General features: G+C 36.1%; 2 protein-coding genes across 5 annotated transcripts in view; one reads left to right on the top strand and one right to left on the bottom strand.

The window, feature by feature from the left end:
- The window catches only part of SUPT3H (SPT3 homolog, SAGA and STAGA complex component), a 455615-nt gene extending 454039 nt beyond the window's left edge, over positions 1–1576 (bottom strand). For 3 of the 4 annotated variants that reach the window (XM_019642795.1, XM_019642796.1, XM_019642794.1), the window contains exons 1-2: positions 1489–1575; positions 1042–1142 (exon numbers count right to left, since the gene is read on the bottom strand). In XM_019642795.1, the coding sequence (XP_019498340.1) occupies positions 1042–1142; positions 1489–1545 (158 nt within the window). In that variant the 5' untranslated portion in view covers positions 1546–1575. Of the gene's footprint in view, positions 1–1041; positions 1143–1488 lie in introns of all 4 variants that reach the window. The other variant, XM_019642792.1, reaches the window with a different exon arrangement.
- Positions 1–20245, top strand: part of RUNX2 (RUNX family transcription factor 2) — a 225041-nt gene that overhangs the window by 39944 nt on the left and 164852 nt on the right. The gene's annotated exons all lie outside the window — the stretch shown is intronic.

Genomic DNA, 20245 nt, shown 5'->3' with positions numbered 1-20245 from the left:
TTTCTCAGTTTTAAACTCTAAGCAATAAATATTAATAGATACAACCCACATAAACAAAGGCTGTTCAAAGTCTTCAATAATTAAGAGTGTAAAGGGATCTTGAGACCAAACAGTTTGAGAAACTATGACCTAAATGTTTTCAATGTTGTTTAAAGCATTTTCACTAAGCAAACATTAGACATATGCTCAAACTCATTCTTCCTTTGAACAACAAACATCACACTGTGGAGTTAATCCACTGTGAAGACTATCAATACATACCCACAAGAGGAAGACACACATTCAAAAGAAACATTATTTTAAAATTGTCAGGTATATCAGGAATAATGCAGCCACAAGAAAAGAAAAACTCTAATGTGTTGTCCCTTTATGCAGATAATTGTCTCCTGAACCAATAAAGAAATAGTAATATGTGCCAACAGATATTTCTAATAAATATACTACCTCCCAGTAAATCAAGATATGCAGTCTCACTCAACGCAAGAAGCCAGAAATCAAGCTGAAAAGAGCCTTAGGAGAGAAATCTTAATGACCGTAATTTCTCAAAAACTGAATAAATGTGTTTTTAAAATGTTTTAAGTTTTTTTTCAATGTTCTGAAATACAGTGATTTCACATATTATCAAAACTAAAAACTAAACTACATTAGGCTAATTATTGTAACATTTGAGAAAAACTGAGAAATTCTCTGTGAAAACATTTCAACTATCCAAGAGTATAATCAGTATTCAAATTTTCTAAATCTAAAACTAAAAAAGTAATAAACAATTCATAACACAGATAATACTTAGAGCAAAAAGGTTAACATAATTATTCATTCTTTTATAAAGATGAACCAACACATATTTTTCTAATATAGTACTACTGTAGCATTTTTAATTAATTGCCCCCTTCTGCGTATGGCTGTTTAAAACGCTATTAGACAATTCATTTTTACTTAAGTACAAGTTTCCCGGTTAAGTTTATACATTTTGTTATTTCTATTGTCTTTTATAAATATGAATAAACTTAACCTAGCAGTAAGATGCAGAGACATACTTACATCATGCTCTGTAATTCTGCTGCAAAGCTTACAGGCTTCCCTGCACTTCTTCCACTACTTGAAGTGGCTGTAGACATTGGGCTGGCTGCAGTAGTATTCATCTAAATAGAAAAGAGAAATAACACTTACAGAAAGTATTTGACTATAAAAATGAATGCATGGAAAACAAAAGCAATTACAAATTACTTCAAAAAATATAAAAAATCTTAAATTTCTGATTTGTTCTGTGTAAATCTGATTTGTTCATACTTAAATGTTCTTTATTAAAATGAAATAGTAAGATGGGAAAAAACTGCTTACTCAAGTATATCAAGAAATTACTTGCTTGAGTGATAAAACATTTCAGTACATATCTTGTAATAAGTAAGGGAAGAAAAATACTTATTAAACTATTTTAATAGAGCTCAGTGGTTTTCAAAATGTGTTCCAGGGAGCGCTAGGACTCACTGGCAATATTTCAGGGAGCTCCCACTGGCCCCCATGCATGTAGCTTGTCAGTTCCATCCAGAACACCAGAAAAACTCTGATTTTTTTCAACTTTATATATTGGGGTTCCAAGTAAGATTTAATTTAAAGAAAGAGTTGCACAGCTGTAAGACAGAAAATTAGACAACCACAGCATAATCCAATCCCCATCTGAACTAAAGCCTAAAATACAAATAATACAAATAAAGTCAATCAGTAGATCAGATATTTTATATAATCATCAATTTTAAACTGTGCCCTTTTTTTTCCAATAAAATTAAGCTGATGCATAATGGGGAAAAGAGATACCCATCCTAATATATCCCATTTTATTTAATGAATATGGCAGTGCCATAAACAAGAATTAGTAAAAAGAACGTTAAAATTAATGAAAGTAGATAAAAGCCTCAATTATTACACATGAAGTGCTCAATACGAGTAAATATTAGCTATTAATTCATGATCATATAAATTTTGCAATACTATAACTTTCCTTAAAATAAAAATACTCTGCAGAATCTAAAGAAGAATTAACAAATTTAGAACAAATGGTAAAATAAAGCAATACTGAGAACTTTAAACTAATTAAGAGGAGTCCAGAGTCAGACTGCCTAGGTTTGAATCTCAGCTTTGCTACTTTACCAGCACTTTGGGCAAATTACTTAACTTCTCTGTGCTTCAGTTTCCTCACCTGTAAAATGGGAATGATAATTTTAGCCTCTTAAGGTTGTTGTGAGGATTAACTAAACTACTACGACCAGAACAGTTCTAAACACAAAATGTTAGCTATTATTATAAACCAAGATCTTAAGAATTCTTTCTTGATCTGCTAAAAGCTTTTATATGATTACCCTTATTTCATAATCACAAAAGTTTAAGAAACGTGAATATTTTCACTAAAAGACCTTAATGCAATGCAACAAATATTTAGTTTCCTTACAAAATAAATTCTGTTTTCACTACTCACATTACTACTGCTACTAGTGACCCTAGCTCAAAATCTCAGGCATTATCTTTGACTCCTTCTTCTGTACCCTATAATCTGCAGGAAGCCAAATGAACTCTGTACGTTCTTACATCCTCCCTCTTTCTCTACTGCAATGGCCTTCTATGAGCTCTCTTTATAGCTAGCTTCTCTCTTTCCATCTCAATTCATTCTCCACACTGCTGCCAAGTTTATCTTCTTTAACACATCCTCCAATCTGACCACTCCTGTGGGAAATGTTGGCTAAAACTGATAAAGGAAACCTGAACCAGAGCCATTTACCAAGAGCTGGGATGGAAGGGCTGGGCCCCATGAAAAGCGGCTGAAAATAAACCTACTATTGGGTCGTTGGGAAAGTCATGACGTATTGTTCTATGTTTTACAATGCAAAAATGCGTCATGACTTTCCCGATGACCCAATACAAACCACTGCCTAAGATAGGCCATATATGAAGCTTTTGAGAAGGCAACAGGACAGAGGTCTAAGACATGAGCACAACTAGCTGGCTGACTTTACTGGAAGTATCCCAATATCCTTCTGAGGCAGGACCAACTATCTGGGGACATATGCTCTGGCCTAGTCTGAAGCCCTAAGGGCCAGGTAAATACCACCAGAGAATGCAAAGCAGAGGAACAAAAGGAAAAGTTTCAAATTGAACCTGAAAACCGAAATTCTAAAACACATAAAGCAGCTACTGCTATGAAAGACCATCATTTTTTAAGCCTAACTTTGTCCTATTTTATCACAAAGACTTCTGGAATAAGTAATTTTCTACAAATAATACAGAAAGAGAAGCATTGCCATTTAGAACTCAGCTTAAAACAAAAATCACATCACCAGTCCAAGACTGGGGTAAAATAGATAGGAAACCAAGAACTTCTAGAAACAGTCCTGAAGAATTAGGACAACGGGATAAAAAAAGGAACCTGGCTTTCTAAGAACCTTAGAAAACGTTTCACTTATTGTCCCAACAGAAGACCGACAGAGATAGGATATCCTGGAGAAAGCGTTCAACTCAAAGATTATGTAGTAACCCCAGCCACCAAAAACAGTTAGGATTTAAGTTCATTTATGTCAGATTTGAAGACATGCCGTTCTGTGGGATTAGCCTATGGCCAAATGTTCTGAAACATTGCTGGAGCAATCTGTGCCGTCTCCACTCTGCAAATCCATTCACCCTGCTTTAACACTCTCGGAAGAGGAGGCATTTCAGAAAGTAAATTCATATTAAAACCACAGCTTTCTTTGGTTGTCTTCCTACTGCAAATGTTTCACATCAAGAGTATTTATTGGCAAGAGGTAAAAGGTCCCAATCCTAGATTATTATAACCATGATCATCCTTTCACAGTCAAGTTATTTAATTTTTAAATCAAACAGGTGAATAACATTTTTCTTGACATGAGTTGATAGCTCATTAGAATCTTTAAAATAATTATTTCCCGTACCCACATTTTGTTTGATGATTTAGATAATTAACTTCTTTAGACATTAACTTCTTTACACATCAAAGTCCTATCATTCCAATGCTTTATTTCCTTTCTCCCAGACATTTTTTAAAAATGTCGGTTAAAAGCAGAAGCACTCAAGTCAATTTTCTCTAATAAATACAGTTAACATGGAACTGAAAACCTACTGTAATCTTCTCAATGGGTTAATGTCCTACAGTTGTTTTAGCTTTCAATTGAAATGCAGCTGTTTGCCATATTTTACAAAATGAATTCAGATGTGCAGATGGAGACCTAGATTATTTCAACATGCCAGAGTTTAAATGTGAACCTAAGGAATAAGTTCATCTCTGATTAATACTTATGCTTAAACCCAATCATTAAGCCAATAGCCAATACTATGTCATACCTATAAAAATCCTCTGGAAAAATTGACATCTTTTACATTAAAATAATGCAATTTAAGGATATACTCCTTTCCTCAGAAAATATTGTAACACAAAAAAATTTTTTAACTAAAGTTATACATCAGAAATGTGAATTAAACAAAAATATAATGGACATTTTACTGGGTTTCTATTTATAGCTCATATTTTCGGTGACTAAATGACCAAAGAAATACCATGGAACATTTTTACCTTAAACATACCTCAGAGTTGAAAAATGTATTACTAGTTACAGCACCCTCAAAACATCAAAATCTGGATTGTGAAATCCATCAGTTTTTTTTTTTATTATTTCTTCTGTATCACTGCTGAGGAAAATTAATTCAGCAGCCCTATGTACTGATTCTGAGCATCTACAGTCTCAATTCCAATCATTCATAACCTGAACATCCCACATAATATAAATAGAAAAGTTATACTCAGAACATTTTCATAGAACTCCAAAGGCAGGAAGCAATTATGGTTAGGCTAATACTATTATACACTGCATTTTAGTTTTTTGTTTAGAAAAAAAAAAACACAAAAAACTCAAGTAACATCATGATCTACATTTCTCCTGCTGTAAAAAACAATAATAAATGATCACTCTATCACCAAGAACTCAAAAAATAAATTAAAATGTAGAAAATTTAAAAACTTCCATACCTAGCGTTTGGGATAACACAATGGTAATTACAATATATTTCTATATGCACCATTTCAAATGGACTTTGGAAGGTATGATATTCATGTTCATTCAATGATCTGCTAAAAGAGAAGTAACATGAATAATCCAAAGAACAGATGATTCACATAATTTATAACTGTTCTGAACTCAATAGCAATTTTTCTGAAACTACTGCTAATAGTATTGGATTGTCAGAAAAGTCATGACGTATTTTTCTGTTTTTCATTGCAAAAATGTGTCATGACTTTTCTGACAACCCAATATTTTCATCACTAAAAAAATCACATGTACTCACCTACCACACAGCTAATGAGTTCAAAAATAAGGTGCATCTATCATAGCTCTTCTCACACTGAAGTGTAACTACTTCCTCATCTTCAAACTGCCCTCTGCTTAAAAGCAGGGACACCGTTTTATCTGTAATTTCAATACCTTAATACACTGCCTGACATGGCTCATGTTCAGTAATTGATGGGTGAATGAAAAAACTGACTGAATGGCATAACAAAGATAAGAAAAATATATCCCTGCCATTTAGTATTTATGGCCCACTAAAGTTAACAGGTATACCCAATGGAATGAACTTTAACATAACGCACAAGATGCTATGAGACAAGAAGCAGAACATCGGATCCAGTCAATTATTATGGAAAAATTGTACTGAGATTTAACACTTGCTACAATCTGAAAATGAGCCAAATTTAACTGCAGTTAAAAAAAAAGATAAGTGAATAGCAAATCCAAACCACCCATATCTCACTGGATTACTGTTAAATGAAGTAAGTGCAGAAATGAAAGTACTTTGAAAATTAGGAAGCATCATAAACAGCAATATATGATCTAAAGAAATATTCTACCTCACCATTCATTAAGCAATTATTTTTCTTAAAAACTACTAGAACAGGAGTAAGTACTTCCTAACCCAAATCAGAGTGATTCTAATTAATATGGGTGAGAAGCTATAAATATTCATAAGCACCTAATGATCAAAAATGGCACGTTATTAGGTATAATACTGTAAGTAGAGAACCACCGTTTTAATACAATTACCAAAGATTTCATACTCAGACAGAAAAACTTCCCTGTAATATATAATACTATTTCCCAGTCTATTTTCCTCACCACACCTGCTTCCCTGTTCAACATCCAAGTTATGTAAGAGCAACACGTGTCTTCAGGCACGTAAGATCAAAAACTCTAAGGCATTTTTTTGCTTCCCTGCCAATATCCAGGCACTCTGGCCCTGGCATTATTTTTCCTTGTAAAAAAGCCATTCTAAATCAATCTGTTTCTTTTTAATCACACTTTAATCGATCCCTTTACTACAATATCTTTTAAATCCATCTCCCACCTTTCTAAGGAATTCTGTACACTACCTCCAGAGGACTCGTTCTAAATACTTTTTACTCTCCTACTCAGAAGCCTCCAATGACTCTCCTTTACCTTGTCTCACTGGACCTCTCCAGCCTCCTTTCCTACAGCAGTCAAATCAACGAATCATTCAATTATCTCCCCAACCATCCCAAGTTCTTTTGAACCTTTCCTCTATGGTTCTTCCTGCTTCCAAGACTTTGCTACCTCTCCACCTATCCAAATCTCAGTGCTCTAGAAAAGCCTGACCTCAACTCAGTATCACCAAGAGACACGACCATCAGGAATTCTCCTTTCTCTGACATCTAATTGTTTTTGTTTACTAATTATTTTGGTTTAACATTAAATATTTTAGTGCATACTAATTATTTTAGTTTATTAATAACTCTCTGCCCCATAAAAAGCCTGTATTTAGTAACTCCCTCCACCCTCCTCTACCAAAGCTGGTGTGTCTTCTCCTGACTCCCTCCTCGGACAACAAAAGCACCCTCTTAATGAAAGCCCATTCACCACAGGCGCTTTGGCTTACTCATTTGTCAGTATTTACTGGGTACTTGCTACAGACCAAACACTGTTGTAAGAGTTACGGATATAGCAGAGACTAAGCTAGACAAAAAAAGATACATTATAATGCAGGAGAAAAACACATAATATAATCTGAGGTAGTGACAAATACTATGAAAACTAAACAAGCTGATTTCAACCAGGAGGTGATACTTAATACAAGATCTGAACAAAGCCCAACGTGACTTGAAATGTTTCAGGTTTTGAAAAGGTAACTCCAGCTGCTATGAGAATATACTATAAGGAAGCAATGGTACAGGCAAGGAGACCAGTTAGAAAGTTGCTAAAGTTGTACAGACAAGAGATGGCAGTGGTTTGAAGTAGTGAAACAAGTGGCGATGGTGAGAAATGGTCAGATTTCTGGAGTATGTTTTGAAGGCAGAGCTGACTTGCCGATGGATTAGACATAGGATGTGGAAGAAGAGCAGTCAAGGATGACCCTCAAGTTTGGGGCCTGAGCAACAGTTGAATGGTGGTATAATTTACTGAGATCAGGAAAACTGGAAAGAAAAAAGAAAAAAAAGTAATTCAGTGTGGGCCATGTTAAGTTTGAGACAACTATTAGACACTCAAGTGGAGAGGAAATCCTGCAGAAGCTTGTGACAGATGTTGTAAGACAGAAAAATGAATAAAAGTCATGGTCATAGGGTTTTTGTTAATAAGGATAGTCAATCAATACAGTAGAACCTGGCAATAAGGGTCAACTAATCTCTCGAGTTCAGTCTCTCCATCTGTCAATTTCTGCCTGTCTTAGAGGGGTGTTATAAAAAAGACAGTGGCTACCACATAATACGCACTCAAAATATATATCTGAATTGAAAATACCACCTATAAACTATAAAATTCCCAAAAGAGAGACAAACAGACATTTAACTGTGTGTTTACATATCCTAGTTGGCTACATGAGCAACTATTTTTTTTAACCTATGGACACAGGAGCCCAGAGACAGTCTATTCAGAGATACGGGAAGTTGTATTATATTTTTCTTAAGATAGTCTCACATTAATGTAAGTTTCTATTCCATGTGTTTTCACATCCAATACTCTCTTATGGAAATACTGAGTTTAAAAAAAAATGTATTCTTTGTAAAATGGTTCTTAAAAGTGCACTGCAAATGTGCCTACCAGATCATCCTAAAATACGTAACATCCAAACCCGGCCAAAATGACAAGTTTACTTTTCCAATATTGAAACACCGCTGTTTTTACATAATTGAGTGACTTAATGGCTAACTTTTCAGATTAGCACAAAATTTTGGAGTCAATTATACTTCCAATAGTAAGAGGAAAGTGTATTTGACAAGGATGTCAAAAAGGGAGGTCTCTTAAACATCAAGATTCTCTTCCAATCTAGATTCACATTTTAGAAATATTAAACCTTATGAGATGTCTATACTAAATATAAACAATTCAATAAAATATCTAATGTGGTTCAAAATATAGTTCATGTGACCAGAAAAGGGGGGAAGATTTACTCCCATGTAGGCATGTAAAAAATAGATGAATTTGTATTTCAGAGCATTTCAGAGTTCATAAAGCGTCTTTCACCTGTGTAAATCACATTTTTTCAATCACTCTATCAATCAAGTACTTCTCCCCACCAATGAGGAAGCTAACTGTAAAAGTACTGGGTGAAGGTCACAAATCTAACAAAAAACAAACAAACAAACAAAAAACAAGCTTTGATTCAGGTAGTTGAATCAAGTAGTTGAAATATTCAGTCCATCTACAGACATATTTTAACAAAAATTCACCAATCTCTTCCCATTTTAGTGCCTTGGTTTGTTTTTTCATTTGTAAAAAATGCCAATGTCCTTTAACATGCTAAAATAATGTGGAATTACTGAGAAGTTGTTACACATAGCAGTTAGGGGACTCGTCACTAAGTTATCTTAGAGGCTGATGACTTTAAAAGCAAGCTCAGAAATTCTTTCCTTAAAAGTTAACCTTAGGCAGATAGACAAACAGCTATAACAGACAAAAGTATAACTATGCAAATTGGCGGGAGGGGGGGCCAAAGACATCTGAGGTTTAGAACTACAATTTGAAAATCACTAATTTCATCCAAATCCCTCATTTTTCAGGTGAGGAAACTGAAGTCCAGAGGGGTTTCTTGAACTGCCCAAGGACACATCACTATTTAGTGATACAGCTGGGACTAAAACTGAGGTCCCCTGACTCCTGGTCCAGAGTTCTTTCTACTCTCCCACAAGGAACATACAAATAAAAGTTTATCCTAACTAACAAACAAGACCTCCACAATGTGTTTGTCATAGTGAACTTTGTTGTGAAATACCTGCCACGCCAACTCAGTTTAGGAGGAAGGAGTGGGCTCTGGAGTTCAAATACAGGCCTCTAACACCATGTGACCTTGGGCAAGTCACATCACCTCCCTGTCTCAGTTCCCTCCTTTTTTAAGTAGAGATTAAAGATACCCCTCTAATAGGTTACATGAAGCAATCTATATAAAGCATGTAGGACAGTGCCTGGTATATGGAAACCATTCAGATGATGATGATGATGATGATGATGCAGAAGAACCATCGTCCCAGCAAAACGTACAGCTTCTTGAAAACATATCACAACTATTATCATTAACATATATATTCTCAGAGAAAGAATGTTACGATTAGGAGCAGTCTTTTAAAGATTCAGAAACAAATAATATGAATAAAGTGAAATATATAGGATTCAGTCATAAAACCTCTGTAGCATTTAAAATAGCAAAAGTACACGTCAAGATTTTTAAATAATTTATATTTGTATAGTATTTTATGATGTATAAAGTACACTCACATATTTATTTCAATTTACTGCCCTATGAATTCAATGAACACAGCATTTTTTTCAGCAACTACTATATACTACATGCCGATTGCATGCCATTTTCATAACGTTACCTTATATAACTTTCAATATCCATTAACTACCAGCTAGATGTTATCAGAAGCAGTAGTATCACGTAAAAGCTAAAAACACCTGACATCAGTTCTAGAAACTAAGAGCCTCTTCAGTATCATCTATTAAGTGGGAATAACATGTTTGGATAAATAAATAAGATACAGCATTTAGCATAATGGATGGAACACATGGAGTAAGCAGGAAAGTGTTGGTTCTCTTAGCAGTGGAGCTGTTTTGTGTAGAGAATGTACTGTAACTAGGTCAGTAAAGCACCATTACTGTGACTTTCAGTATTATCTGTCAAAGACAATTTTGGGTAATGGTGTCTACTGTACTCTACGCTGTTTCACAAATTAAAAAATACAACAATTTTTGCAGATTCTGGGACAGCCTTCACTGGAGGTGGTAGGTAGGCAAGTTGAAACAAAACCAATTAAATAATAAAATGTTTCTGAAGCAAGACAACAATTTATGTAATTTACATCTAAGGCCTCCAACAACTGGGAGGAGATGGAATGAGATTAGGTACTAATTCCATTTTACTGAATAGGCTCAGAAAAGTAACTACTTTAACTGATATCACAAAGAAAGAATATGGCAGAAAAGGGCTAAACCTGGGTTTTTGGAATTAGTTTTAAGTGCTCTTTGCACCTATCCACGATATATCTCAACATTAATATCTCTTCCAGATCCATTATTCAATAACCGTAGGACCAAAGGCAGGTAATACTGAATACTTATTTCTAATGTGCTTCACTGCCCCAACACATAACATGGGTTACCTCATTTTAAACCCCAGGAAAGTGAGGACTCAAAGCAGGTGTGTTGAACTCTCAATAAAATGTTATTCACTAGAGTATAAATTCAATTAATATAATGCATTTGGCTGGAAGATTTTTCCTTACTATTTAAGTGAATGATAAGCAAACTCTTTCTTTAACACTCTGATACATAATAAGCAGACTTGTATCTGATTACACTGTTGAACCGCATCATAATATAAAACCAGTGTTATTTTCAACAAGAATACTCAATCTTCTGATTTAATTGACATGGCCTAACTTTCTCTGCAGCCTCCTACACCAAAAGATTATTTTTTTAGAGAGAACCAAAAATCAAGCTGCCCAAGATTTCTATCCAATTATGAGAAGAAAAGCAAAATTTTTGAATTACCAGTGGCTTAAATGAACAGATCACTTGCTGGCCTTAGTCCAGATATCTCATCTATTATTTAATCACATAAGCAATAACTTCGTTACTACTTAAGAGCAAGTACATTTCTAAGTTGCAATATGGTTAAGCCTCCTAAAATTATATATTACGAATTTCAACAACCTAAAAGTAGAGTGACAATATTATTATGTGGTTTCAACTGGGACATTTTTGATAGTGAAAGGGGCTCCATTAATAATTATTGAACCATAACTGTTCCAGAAAAAGCAGGGTATAAGTCACCCTACGTAAGAACAACCCATTTTTATTTGTATGTTATAGGTTATTCTCTGTATGTGGTTAATTCATAAGCTTTAAGTTTTGTTCCAGATCTAACAATTATCTTTAGCCCTGAGACCAAAGTCACCATTTTACAGACACCAGGCCAGAATTAAGGGTAATATCTATAAAGTTTTTCTTAAGTTTTATTTTAAAACTTAATGTTATAAACATTTGCTTGAAAAAGAAACAGATCTACATATTTCAAAGGAAGTAATCTGGCAAAATATCACCAAATTTTAATTTATCTCTTCAAAAGTTTTGAACACAGCCAGCCACAAAACTACTTCTAAGATGGCGTGATGCTCAAAAGTTAAAAAAATATATCTTTCAAATGGAAAAAACCTTCAGGAATAAGAGTTGAAAAGGAAAAGTTTTCGTTGAAAACTAACCAAAGTGATAAAAGATAGAGGAAACCCATGGTCACAATACAGTACAGAATGATTAAAGGAAACTCCAGTTAGTATTGTTATGGCTTTCCAAATGAATCTGGCATTAGCTGTACAACCTTGGAGACAAAAGAATGCTTTGTTTTAATTTGTCAAGCTGTAAATAACTACTAACAGACCCATGCTTTGAACTATAGTAACTTAATGAAAGGCATTATTTGAATATAATTATGATTCCCTAAGGCAATAAATGTTCCAAGAATTGGCTTCTCGAACTTAAAACTCAACCAAATCAAGAAGTGGAAAGGGTCTCAAAAGTCTTGATTCTTGACCTATGCTGTCCCAATATGGCAGTCACTAGCCACATGTGGCTATTTATTTTTAAGCTAATAAGCTAATAAATAAAATTAAAAATTAAGTTTCTCAGCGCAGTAGCCGCATTTAAGTGCTTAAGGGTCACTTGTGTCTAGTGGATACCATATTAGGACAGCACACATTACAGAACAGTTCCATCAAGGCAGAAAGTTCTATTGGACAGTGATGCTCTAGACCTAGGCTGTTCTAGATCTTTGCTTGAACATTCCCCCAGACAAGAAACTTAACAATAGCACCATAAAGCGCATTCTATTTTTGCAAAGTACTGTCAGGAACTTTTTCCTCACATTCAGTCAAATCCAGCCTCTCTGTAACATCCACCAGAAATTCTACACGTTCCATCCTCAATTTGGTCTTCAAGTAAATCTTTGGAGAGCTAACTTAATTCCACTTAACGAAGTTCTGTCCCTCACATATACAAAGGCTCTAGGTCCTCTCCTCACACATAAATATACACTCATTTTTAATGAAATAGTTGTAGTTTCTATCAGCCTCATGAAGTTATGCTAATTTATCCACATGTACATTAATATGTCAGGATCAGCTCTGAGTGTCAGCAATACATTGCACTGTACCTACAAATCCACTCTCGTTTGTTACCCCAAGAGTCTTGATTTTTAATTTAGAAAATAAAGTCAGTCATTTTGAATTTCTTCACTATGGAGAAGAAAAGTAATTGCAATTAACACGTAACTGACCAGCGCCCGGTGCTGTTCGAAGCATTTAGCGTGTATTACCTCATATAATCCTCACAATTCTGAGCTAAACTATCACTCTCCCCATTATACAGACCAAAGCACCCAGCCAAAGACATGCTAAATAATTTCCCTAGGGGTCACAGATGTGGGCTCACCCCACAGAGCAGAGAGTCGATCTTTTCCTTCTTCTGGACGCTACACTTCTAATGCTACCTAACTGTTCTTCCATCCTGCCCATAAAGCAACCACCTCCCTCTTTAAGGATTCTTCCTCCCAAACACTATCCAGATGACACGCGGAAGGTGGTACTTAACGCACCCCAGCAACGCCCGCTGCTGCTCGCCTGCCCAGCTCCCCTCGCCCCACGCCCACCAGCCGACGGGGAGGAGTCAGGAGCCAACTCCACACCCCGCGAGAGAACCAGGGCGCTGCGCCGGGCCAGCGCCTCCCTCTCACTACTGTCCCCCGCTTCACCCCCTCCAGGACAAACACCACTATTAGTCCCCCGCGGCCGTCCTCGCGGGGCCTGGGCCCAGAGACAGGGGACTCGTCGCGCGGCTTCCCTCCCGATTCCCATCCTCGCCCCCCCGCACCGCCCCNCAAGATTTTAAAGAGATTGGCAACTGGATACAATGTGGCATATTTAACACTAATCCTTAAATATTAATACTTATTACTTTACCATATTCTAGCATCATCTCCAGGCTTATATAAAATTTTTTTTTCCTAATTCATCTTAAATCTTTATCTTGGAATCAGGCAGTCCCTCAATAGAACTCCTCTAACTTCCACACCAGCAGTCATTTAGAGCTCCAGTTTAGGGCTTTCCTCCTTATATCATTAATAGCTATCTTTTGAGTGCTGGTTATGTGGCATGTGCTCTAATGCACCTTATCTCCAATCTTCACAGCAACCTAGGATAGTAGGTATTATTGGCCCCATTTTAGACACAAGGCAGTTGAGACTCAGGTAGTTGTATAATTTTCTCAAGTCACAGAACAAATCAATAAAGAGCTTATATTTAATCCAATCTTTGTGTGATTCTCATGGGCTGTCTCCTCTTGCGGAAGAGGTGTTTCAAGCTTTGTTTACAAACACAAACTGTAAAGAAATTTCTAATTAGGGGCTGTGATATGAGTTTCTGGGACTAAATTTGGGATTATGTGGATAAGAATGATGCTTAGAAAAATTAGCGATATGCCCTACATGAGTTTTTCCTCCTCTTCTCTTCCATTTTTCTACTCTCCCCACCCCGTAGTTTGTTTCTTTATCTGTGCTAATAGTCTAAAAGTAGGAGCAGAAATTGAGCAAGACCAGCATTGGAGGCAGAGAAACATCTGGATCCCAAAGTGACTTCGTTTTCTCTTTTCCCTTTCTCTTCCTCCTATTTCTCTGCTCTTTCTCCTCTCTATCTCCCCATTTCTCTCTTCTTTAACTCTTCAAAGAATGAAAGGAAAAAGTGAGAGAAATAGAGAGGGAAGGAGAGAGAGAGAGAGAGACAGAGACAGTGAAGGAGGGAGGGGTAAAAAGGGAAGACCTGTTGGCGGTGGCTGGGTCTTAGGGTACAAGTCAAGGTTTTCTTCCCTCTCTTCCTCGCCCCCTCTTTCCCCTGATAGTTGTTGTCTTCAGTGGTAGAACACTTCTAGCTCTGGTAAATGGTAACCTTGAAAGAGGCTATAATCTGCCTGTCAACTGGTGTTTGCCTGGCNCATCTGTTCTTTCATTGTAGTACTTATTATAGCCCTTAACATATTAATCATATGTTAATCACATAATAATAATTATTTTAAATTCCCAGTCTGTTAATTCCCAAAACTCTGCCATACCTTAGTCTGGTTCTGATGTTTGCTTTGTCTCTTCAGATTATGCTTTTGCATTTTAACATGCCTTGTCATTTTTGATTGAAAGTCAGGCATGATGTATTGGGTAAAAGTAACTGAGGTAAATAGGCTGTTCATGTGAGGTTTTATGTTTATCTGTCCAAGTGTTGGGCTGTGTTTACTGTTGCCGTAGCCAGAGTGTCAGAAGCTAAATTTTTTCTAGTGTCCTTATTTTTGTCTCCCTTACAGACTCTTTCTTAAGTAGCGTCTGAGGCTTGCAGATCTTCTAGCTGTAATCCTTTGTTATTATACAGGAACCTGATTGATGTGGTGGTTAAGTATGGGGCAGGGAAGTGTTTTCTAATCCTACAATTAACTTTTAGTTTTTTAGTGAGTCTGTGTCCCTGGACTGTGACTTAACAAGCACTTCTCAACTTCTCACCTTCTCCCCCACCCCACCCCACACAGTAAGTTGGATGGGAAGGATAGAGGGAGCTGGTGTTGGGTATTTCCCTTCCTCCAGGCCAGTTAGGCTTTGGTAAAATACTTTCTCTTGAGGGCAGGCAAAGGCAGAACATAGTTGAGCAGAACAGAGTGCTCTGAGCATGATTCAAAATGTCTACTTTTTCCATCCCCCTGTGGGAAGTTTCAGGGTATTTTTCTCTGACCTTCACTCTGAGAACCTAATGGACCTCCTGGAGGTAAAACTCAAAAATGTAGGGGGTCCTCCTAAGGCTAGGCTCCCAGGAGTTTTTATTTCTCAAACTAGTCCACAAGCCTAGACTCCAGCAATTAATCTGCCCTTTAAGTGCTGCTACGAGGTTCCCCTGGTGGTTTCTGCTTCTGTGATTGTCTGTACTTGTCTGTCTCTTGTGTTTGGGGCAGTGGTTTGCTCTGTAACCTCAATCCTCTGATGGATCTAAGAAGAATAGTTGATTTTCAGTTTGTTTTCTTGTTGTGAGGATAGGAGGGACAACATCTAAGCTCTTCAGATGTTGGACTGGAAATTGGAAGTCCACTCCAACTTCATATGTAAAAATTATCTGTGAATATTAGAATCTTAATACCTACTAGTTGAAGCCATTCTAATATTCAATGGTAGAATGACACACTCTTTTATGCTCAGATATAATTGTTAAATCCCTTGGGTGCTAGATTATTTTAGCTGAATCACCCAACCCATCTGAGCTCATATTTACTCATCTATAATATGAGAGTAATATCCATTCTTCCTAAGTCATAGGTTTCCTGGGAGGGTAAACTAGGAATATATGAGAAAACATTTAGATAAGAAAGAGTGTCACAAAAATTCAATGGAAAAGGAGGCAATTTCTATGGTTCTTTACTTTATACTATAGCGTATAAAACTAAACATTTCAAATGAGCCATGCACTGTTTAACTCCAAACCTTTTTAAACCACTATATTAATTACAAAAAGATTCATTGCTTTATGAATATATTTCCTAATTGAGTAATTGCTTTAAAATTAAGATAGAGTTTACATCTGAATATGTATGATCTAATGACAGGCAATTATACAGCTTTAGTATAGAAAACTTTTATATTGTATTATATTATATTATAATATTATAATTTGTTAAAATAAATATTATATAAAACATAAATAGTTTCCATATTAATAACTAAAATACCTGAGATTTTTAGTCACATAATTCTCAAGGGTTTTTTTTAAAGCTATATTGAGATATAATGTACATATCATAAAATTCCCTTATTTTTATTGTGTAATTCAATGCTTTTAGTAAATTTACCAAGTTTGTTCAACTATCACATAATCCACTCTTGGAACATTTTCATCACCCCATTAAAATCCTTTATGCCCATTTGTAGTTAATCCCCACTCCCATTCCCAACCTTAGATGGCCACTAATTTACTTTCCGTATCTACAGATTTGCTTTGTCTGGACGTTTCATATAAATAGAATCATATAACATGTGGCCATTTGTGTCTGACTTCTTTCATTTAGTGTAATGCTTTCAAGGTTCATCCTGTAGCGTGTATCAGTATTTCATTCCTTTTTATTGCTGAATAACAGTATCCATTGAATGAATATANCGCCCCTGAGCCGCACGGTGGGCCTTCCAGTGGGGGCCGCTGGGAGAGGCGTGGGGCTGAGCTGAGAATCAAAGGGTGTTCGAGGGCCAGGCTTGGGTTCTTTTAAGAATGGAGCTGAGAGGGCTAAGGTTTTGGAGAGATTCGGTGACCGACACTGCAAGTTTGTTTTTAACGTCAGGTCAGAGATTGGCCCGTGGATGCTTAGCCTCAGGAATTAAGGTGAACAGGGATCTTAGCCGGATTGTGCTTTGCACAGTGGTGAGGGGAAACTGAGATAAGAAAAACCGGTTCCCCCAAAGGACCTGTGTTGGGATGTGGACATGGAACCCTTTCTGGGACCGTGAAACACCAGCCCTCGACGCCGGCTCCCGCACACCACCGCTCCCCACGCCGCCCCTGCACAGTCATGAGGCGGTGGGAAGCGTGGTCCGCAATGGAGTTAACCCCCTACTCATTTTACCAAGCTCAGGCATTTAACGACAACCACGTTTATATTATGATTGAAACCTTTTTCTACTTCGGGGTACTTTGTGGACGATCCTAAACTTTTCCTTAGTATTTTGGCCTGTTCTTCCTTATTTTTAAGTCTTGCACACACCCCCTCCCCCCCTCCTGGTATTGAACTGTAAATCCTGTTCTCTCACATTTGATTGATACAAATGTAGTTCTTTAAATAATACAGTCGTAAGACAATGATTTTGTTTGCTTTCACTATATTATATGAAGTCTTATTTACATTTTTGACATTCTTTTCAGCTGCTTAGGGAAGAAAACTGGTTTAGCCATACTCAAGTCCACGCCTACGACGTCAAATATTAAAATATTTCACACAGATTCAACTGCTAACCTTCAGGTCTTTTTAAGCACTACTGCTTGTTATTTTCTTGCCTATAAATATTTATGTTCTGAAATAATCCCTTCCTTCCTCCTATTTGCTTACACTTTAAAATAGCAATTTATTTGGTTATTTCATCTGTGATTGGAGTTGTTGCGCGTGGAGTTGTGTGGTTGTAGTTGAGTCTTCTGTAATTTTGTGTTTAGATTATGTTAATAGCCCCAACATTTAAATATTCACCAAATACTTAAAGTTCCAAAACAATATGTTTAGGATGTAAAAGCTCACCATAGTGTGTAAATCAGAATCTATGCTGGGCAAAGTGTAGAGTATAAAGGGAAAGTAACAGTGGAAAAAGAATTGATATAATTTCTTACAAAGGAAGACTGCTTTACACAATAGTTGAAAAGCCCTTTCAACTACATTACCAAGAAAAAAAAAGAGAGAAAATTAAGAGACAAAGTTACTGTTACATCTTAGGAAACATAACCCGAAGCAGATTGTTTCAATTAAAATTATGTTCAATTAACTGTTGCCATAGTAGTTCTTGCACAGGAGTTTTACCTGCATCGCATGGAGGTCAGATTTGACGTTTTTCAGACTAGAACCCGGATATTACTCTCAGGCTTCTGGTGTCTAACCAACATATAAGCACACATAACAGGAGTTAATGAAAGTGAGCCATGGAGAAAGGAAACTGAGTTAAACAAGGCTCTGGCAGAGGGAGCTCAAAAATTCACTCTTAGGAAATTGTGAATTGTGCTGTTGGCAGAAATCTTAGCTTTGAAGTCACATGAGTTATGCTAATGTTCTTACCTCCTGGAAGCTACGAAAATCCATTTTTTAAAATGTGATGTAATCATAATTTTGTTTGTAGTTTGAGAGCACTACTGTACACAAAGTGTTAAAAATATTTTCCATTAGATTAATATCAAATATCCTAAACTAGCAATGCTGCTGGGGTATCTTGATTATAACAAAGCTAAAGCAATGAAGCTGTTGCTGAAATTAAGACATTGAGAACCACCACCTCTCAGAAAAATATGTGATTTCCAAAGCAGGCAGAGAAAACACATCAGTAGACCATGTGAATTCATCACACTACAAAAATGTGTCTATCCCTTGCACAAAGCCGTTAAAGGAAAAAGAAGCATTATTACTATAGGCTTTTACATTCTTCTGGCGTAATAACCTTTATATAGATTCACTAGTGCAAAGAGAAAGTGCACATATCTAAGTAAAATTGCCCCTTGGCATCTTAAAAAATGGCTATAAAAGAAGCCCTAATTCTCCAAATAATAGTAGAAGTCATGCCTAATATGGAGCCATCTCTGTGAAAAAGTGGTTTCTTCTTATGTGGATACCCTGGAAGCAGTTCACTTTAGGTGACCTCAAATTCTTAACTCTTGTGATCCATGACTCTTACTAGGATGCTTGTGAAGGCTTTTTTCTTTTGCTATATATATATGTATATATATATATATATATATATATATATATATCAATTATTTTATCCTTTTTTATATTTGCTTTAGATTTCTAATGCTTTTATAGTAACCATGGATAAAAACCCACATGTTGTTTAGAATTGCATATTGCAGTGTTGCTATATTCAGTTAATTTCCTGATGTTAAGAACTATTTTTCAATTGCAGTCTCAAAGGTACCTTGCTTTAGTTTTAGAATAAATTGTTCTGACCAAAAAGATTACTGAGTTCTGTGGCACCTGGGCGAGTCATTTAACATCATTGGTCTTCAGTTTTCATATATGTAAAATGAAGTGACCAAATCAAATAACTAAAATCGCTCATACCTAAATCATCTATGCTCCTTTAAAATAGGAATGACCAAAGGATGGATCTTAAAATTGAACATAAGAATTTCAGCATTCACATTTGTGCTAACAAAAATTACATGAATATGCAGGGCTCGCTTTAGGGCAACTTGGATGTTCAACTGATACTAGGCATTTCAAAAGAAAGACCAATGTGAAATATATACACTAATGGAATATATTGATGCATGGGAAAGGGGGGCATCACATAATTATTTGGGTGTAATCAAGTTGGTTTTTCATACCTTCCAATTACGTTCATATATTTCAGAGTAGCCATACCGCGGATGAGAGAAGAAATGTTAAGAATTGCAGTACTGAACAGCTTGTAGAAATAATCATGATCCGTCCTCTTAGGAACCTCTCATTGTAGTTTAACACTCCAGGATCTTTTAAAAATTAATGTTTAGCTGCTGAGAAAATGCCCATGTTTTTGAGATTCAGAGTGGGAAAGAAATTATAGAATATCAGGGTTTCAAGGGCCTCTGGACTCTCTAGTCACATGGAAACTTAGTTGTTCCCATTTCCTTGGAATCCAATATATTATACCTCTTGTATGGAAACAAACAACTTTTACATTTCTCCTCTTGAAGATAAGGGCTGTTCGCTGAGTGTGAGGGAGTGATGGGTGCTAATTATTTCATTCAACAAATATTGGTGGTAGGCCTACCATGTGCCTGATTCTATTCCAGGAGCTGCAGATATAGCAGAACCAAGCAAAAATCCATGCCATCATCAAAGTCACATTCCAGGAAGAGGAGTTGGACAATAAACAAAATACGACTCATAAATACCTAAATTATATGATAATGTTAGAAGGCCATGAGGGTTGCAGGGGG

Source organism: Hipposideros armiger, unplaced genomic scaffold, assembly GCF_001890085.2.
Source record: "Hipposideros armiger isolate ML-2016 unplaced genomic scaffold, ASM189008v1 scaffold_72, whole genome shotgun sequence".
Lineage (NCBI taxonomy): Eukaryota > Metazoa > Chordata > Mammalia > Chiroptera > Hipposideridae > Hipposideros > Hipposideros armiger.
This window is presented reverse-complemented; position numbering and strand designations above follow the sequence as displayed.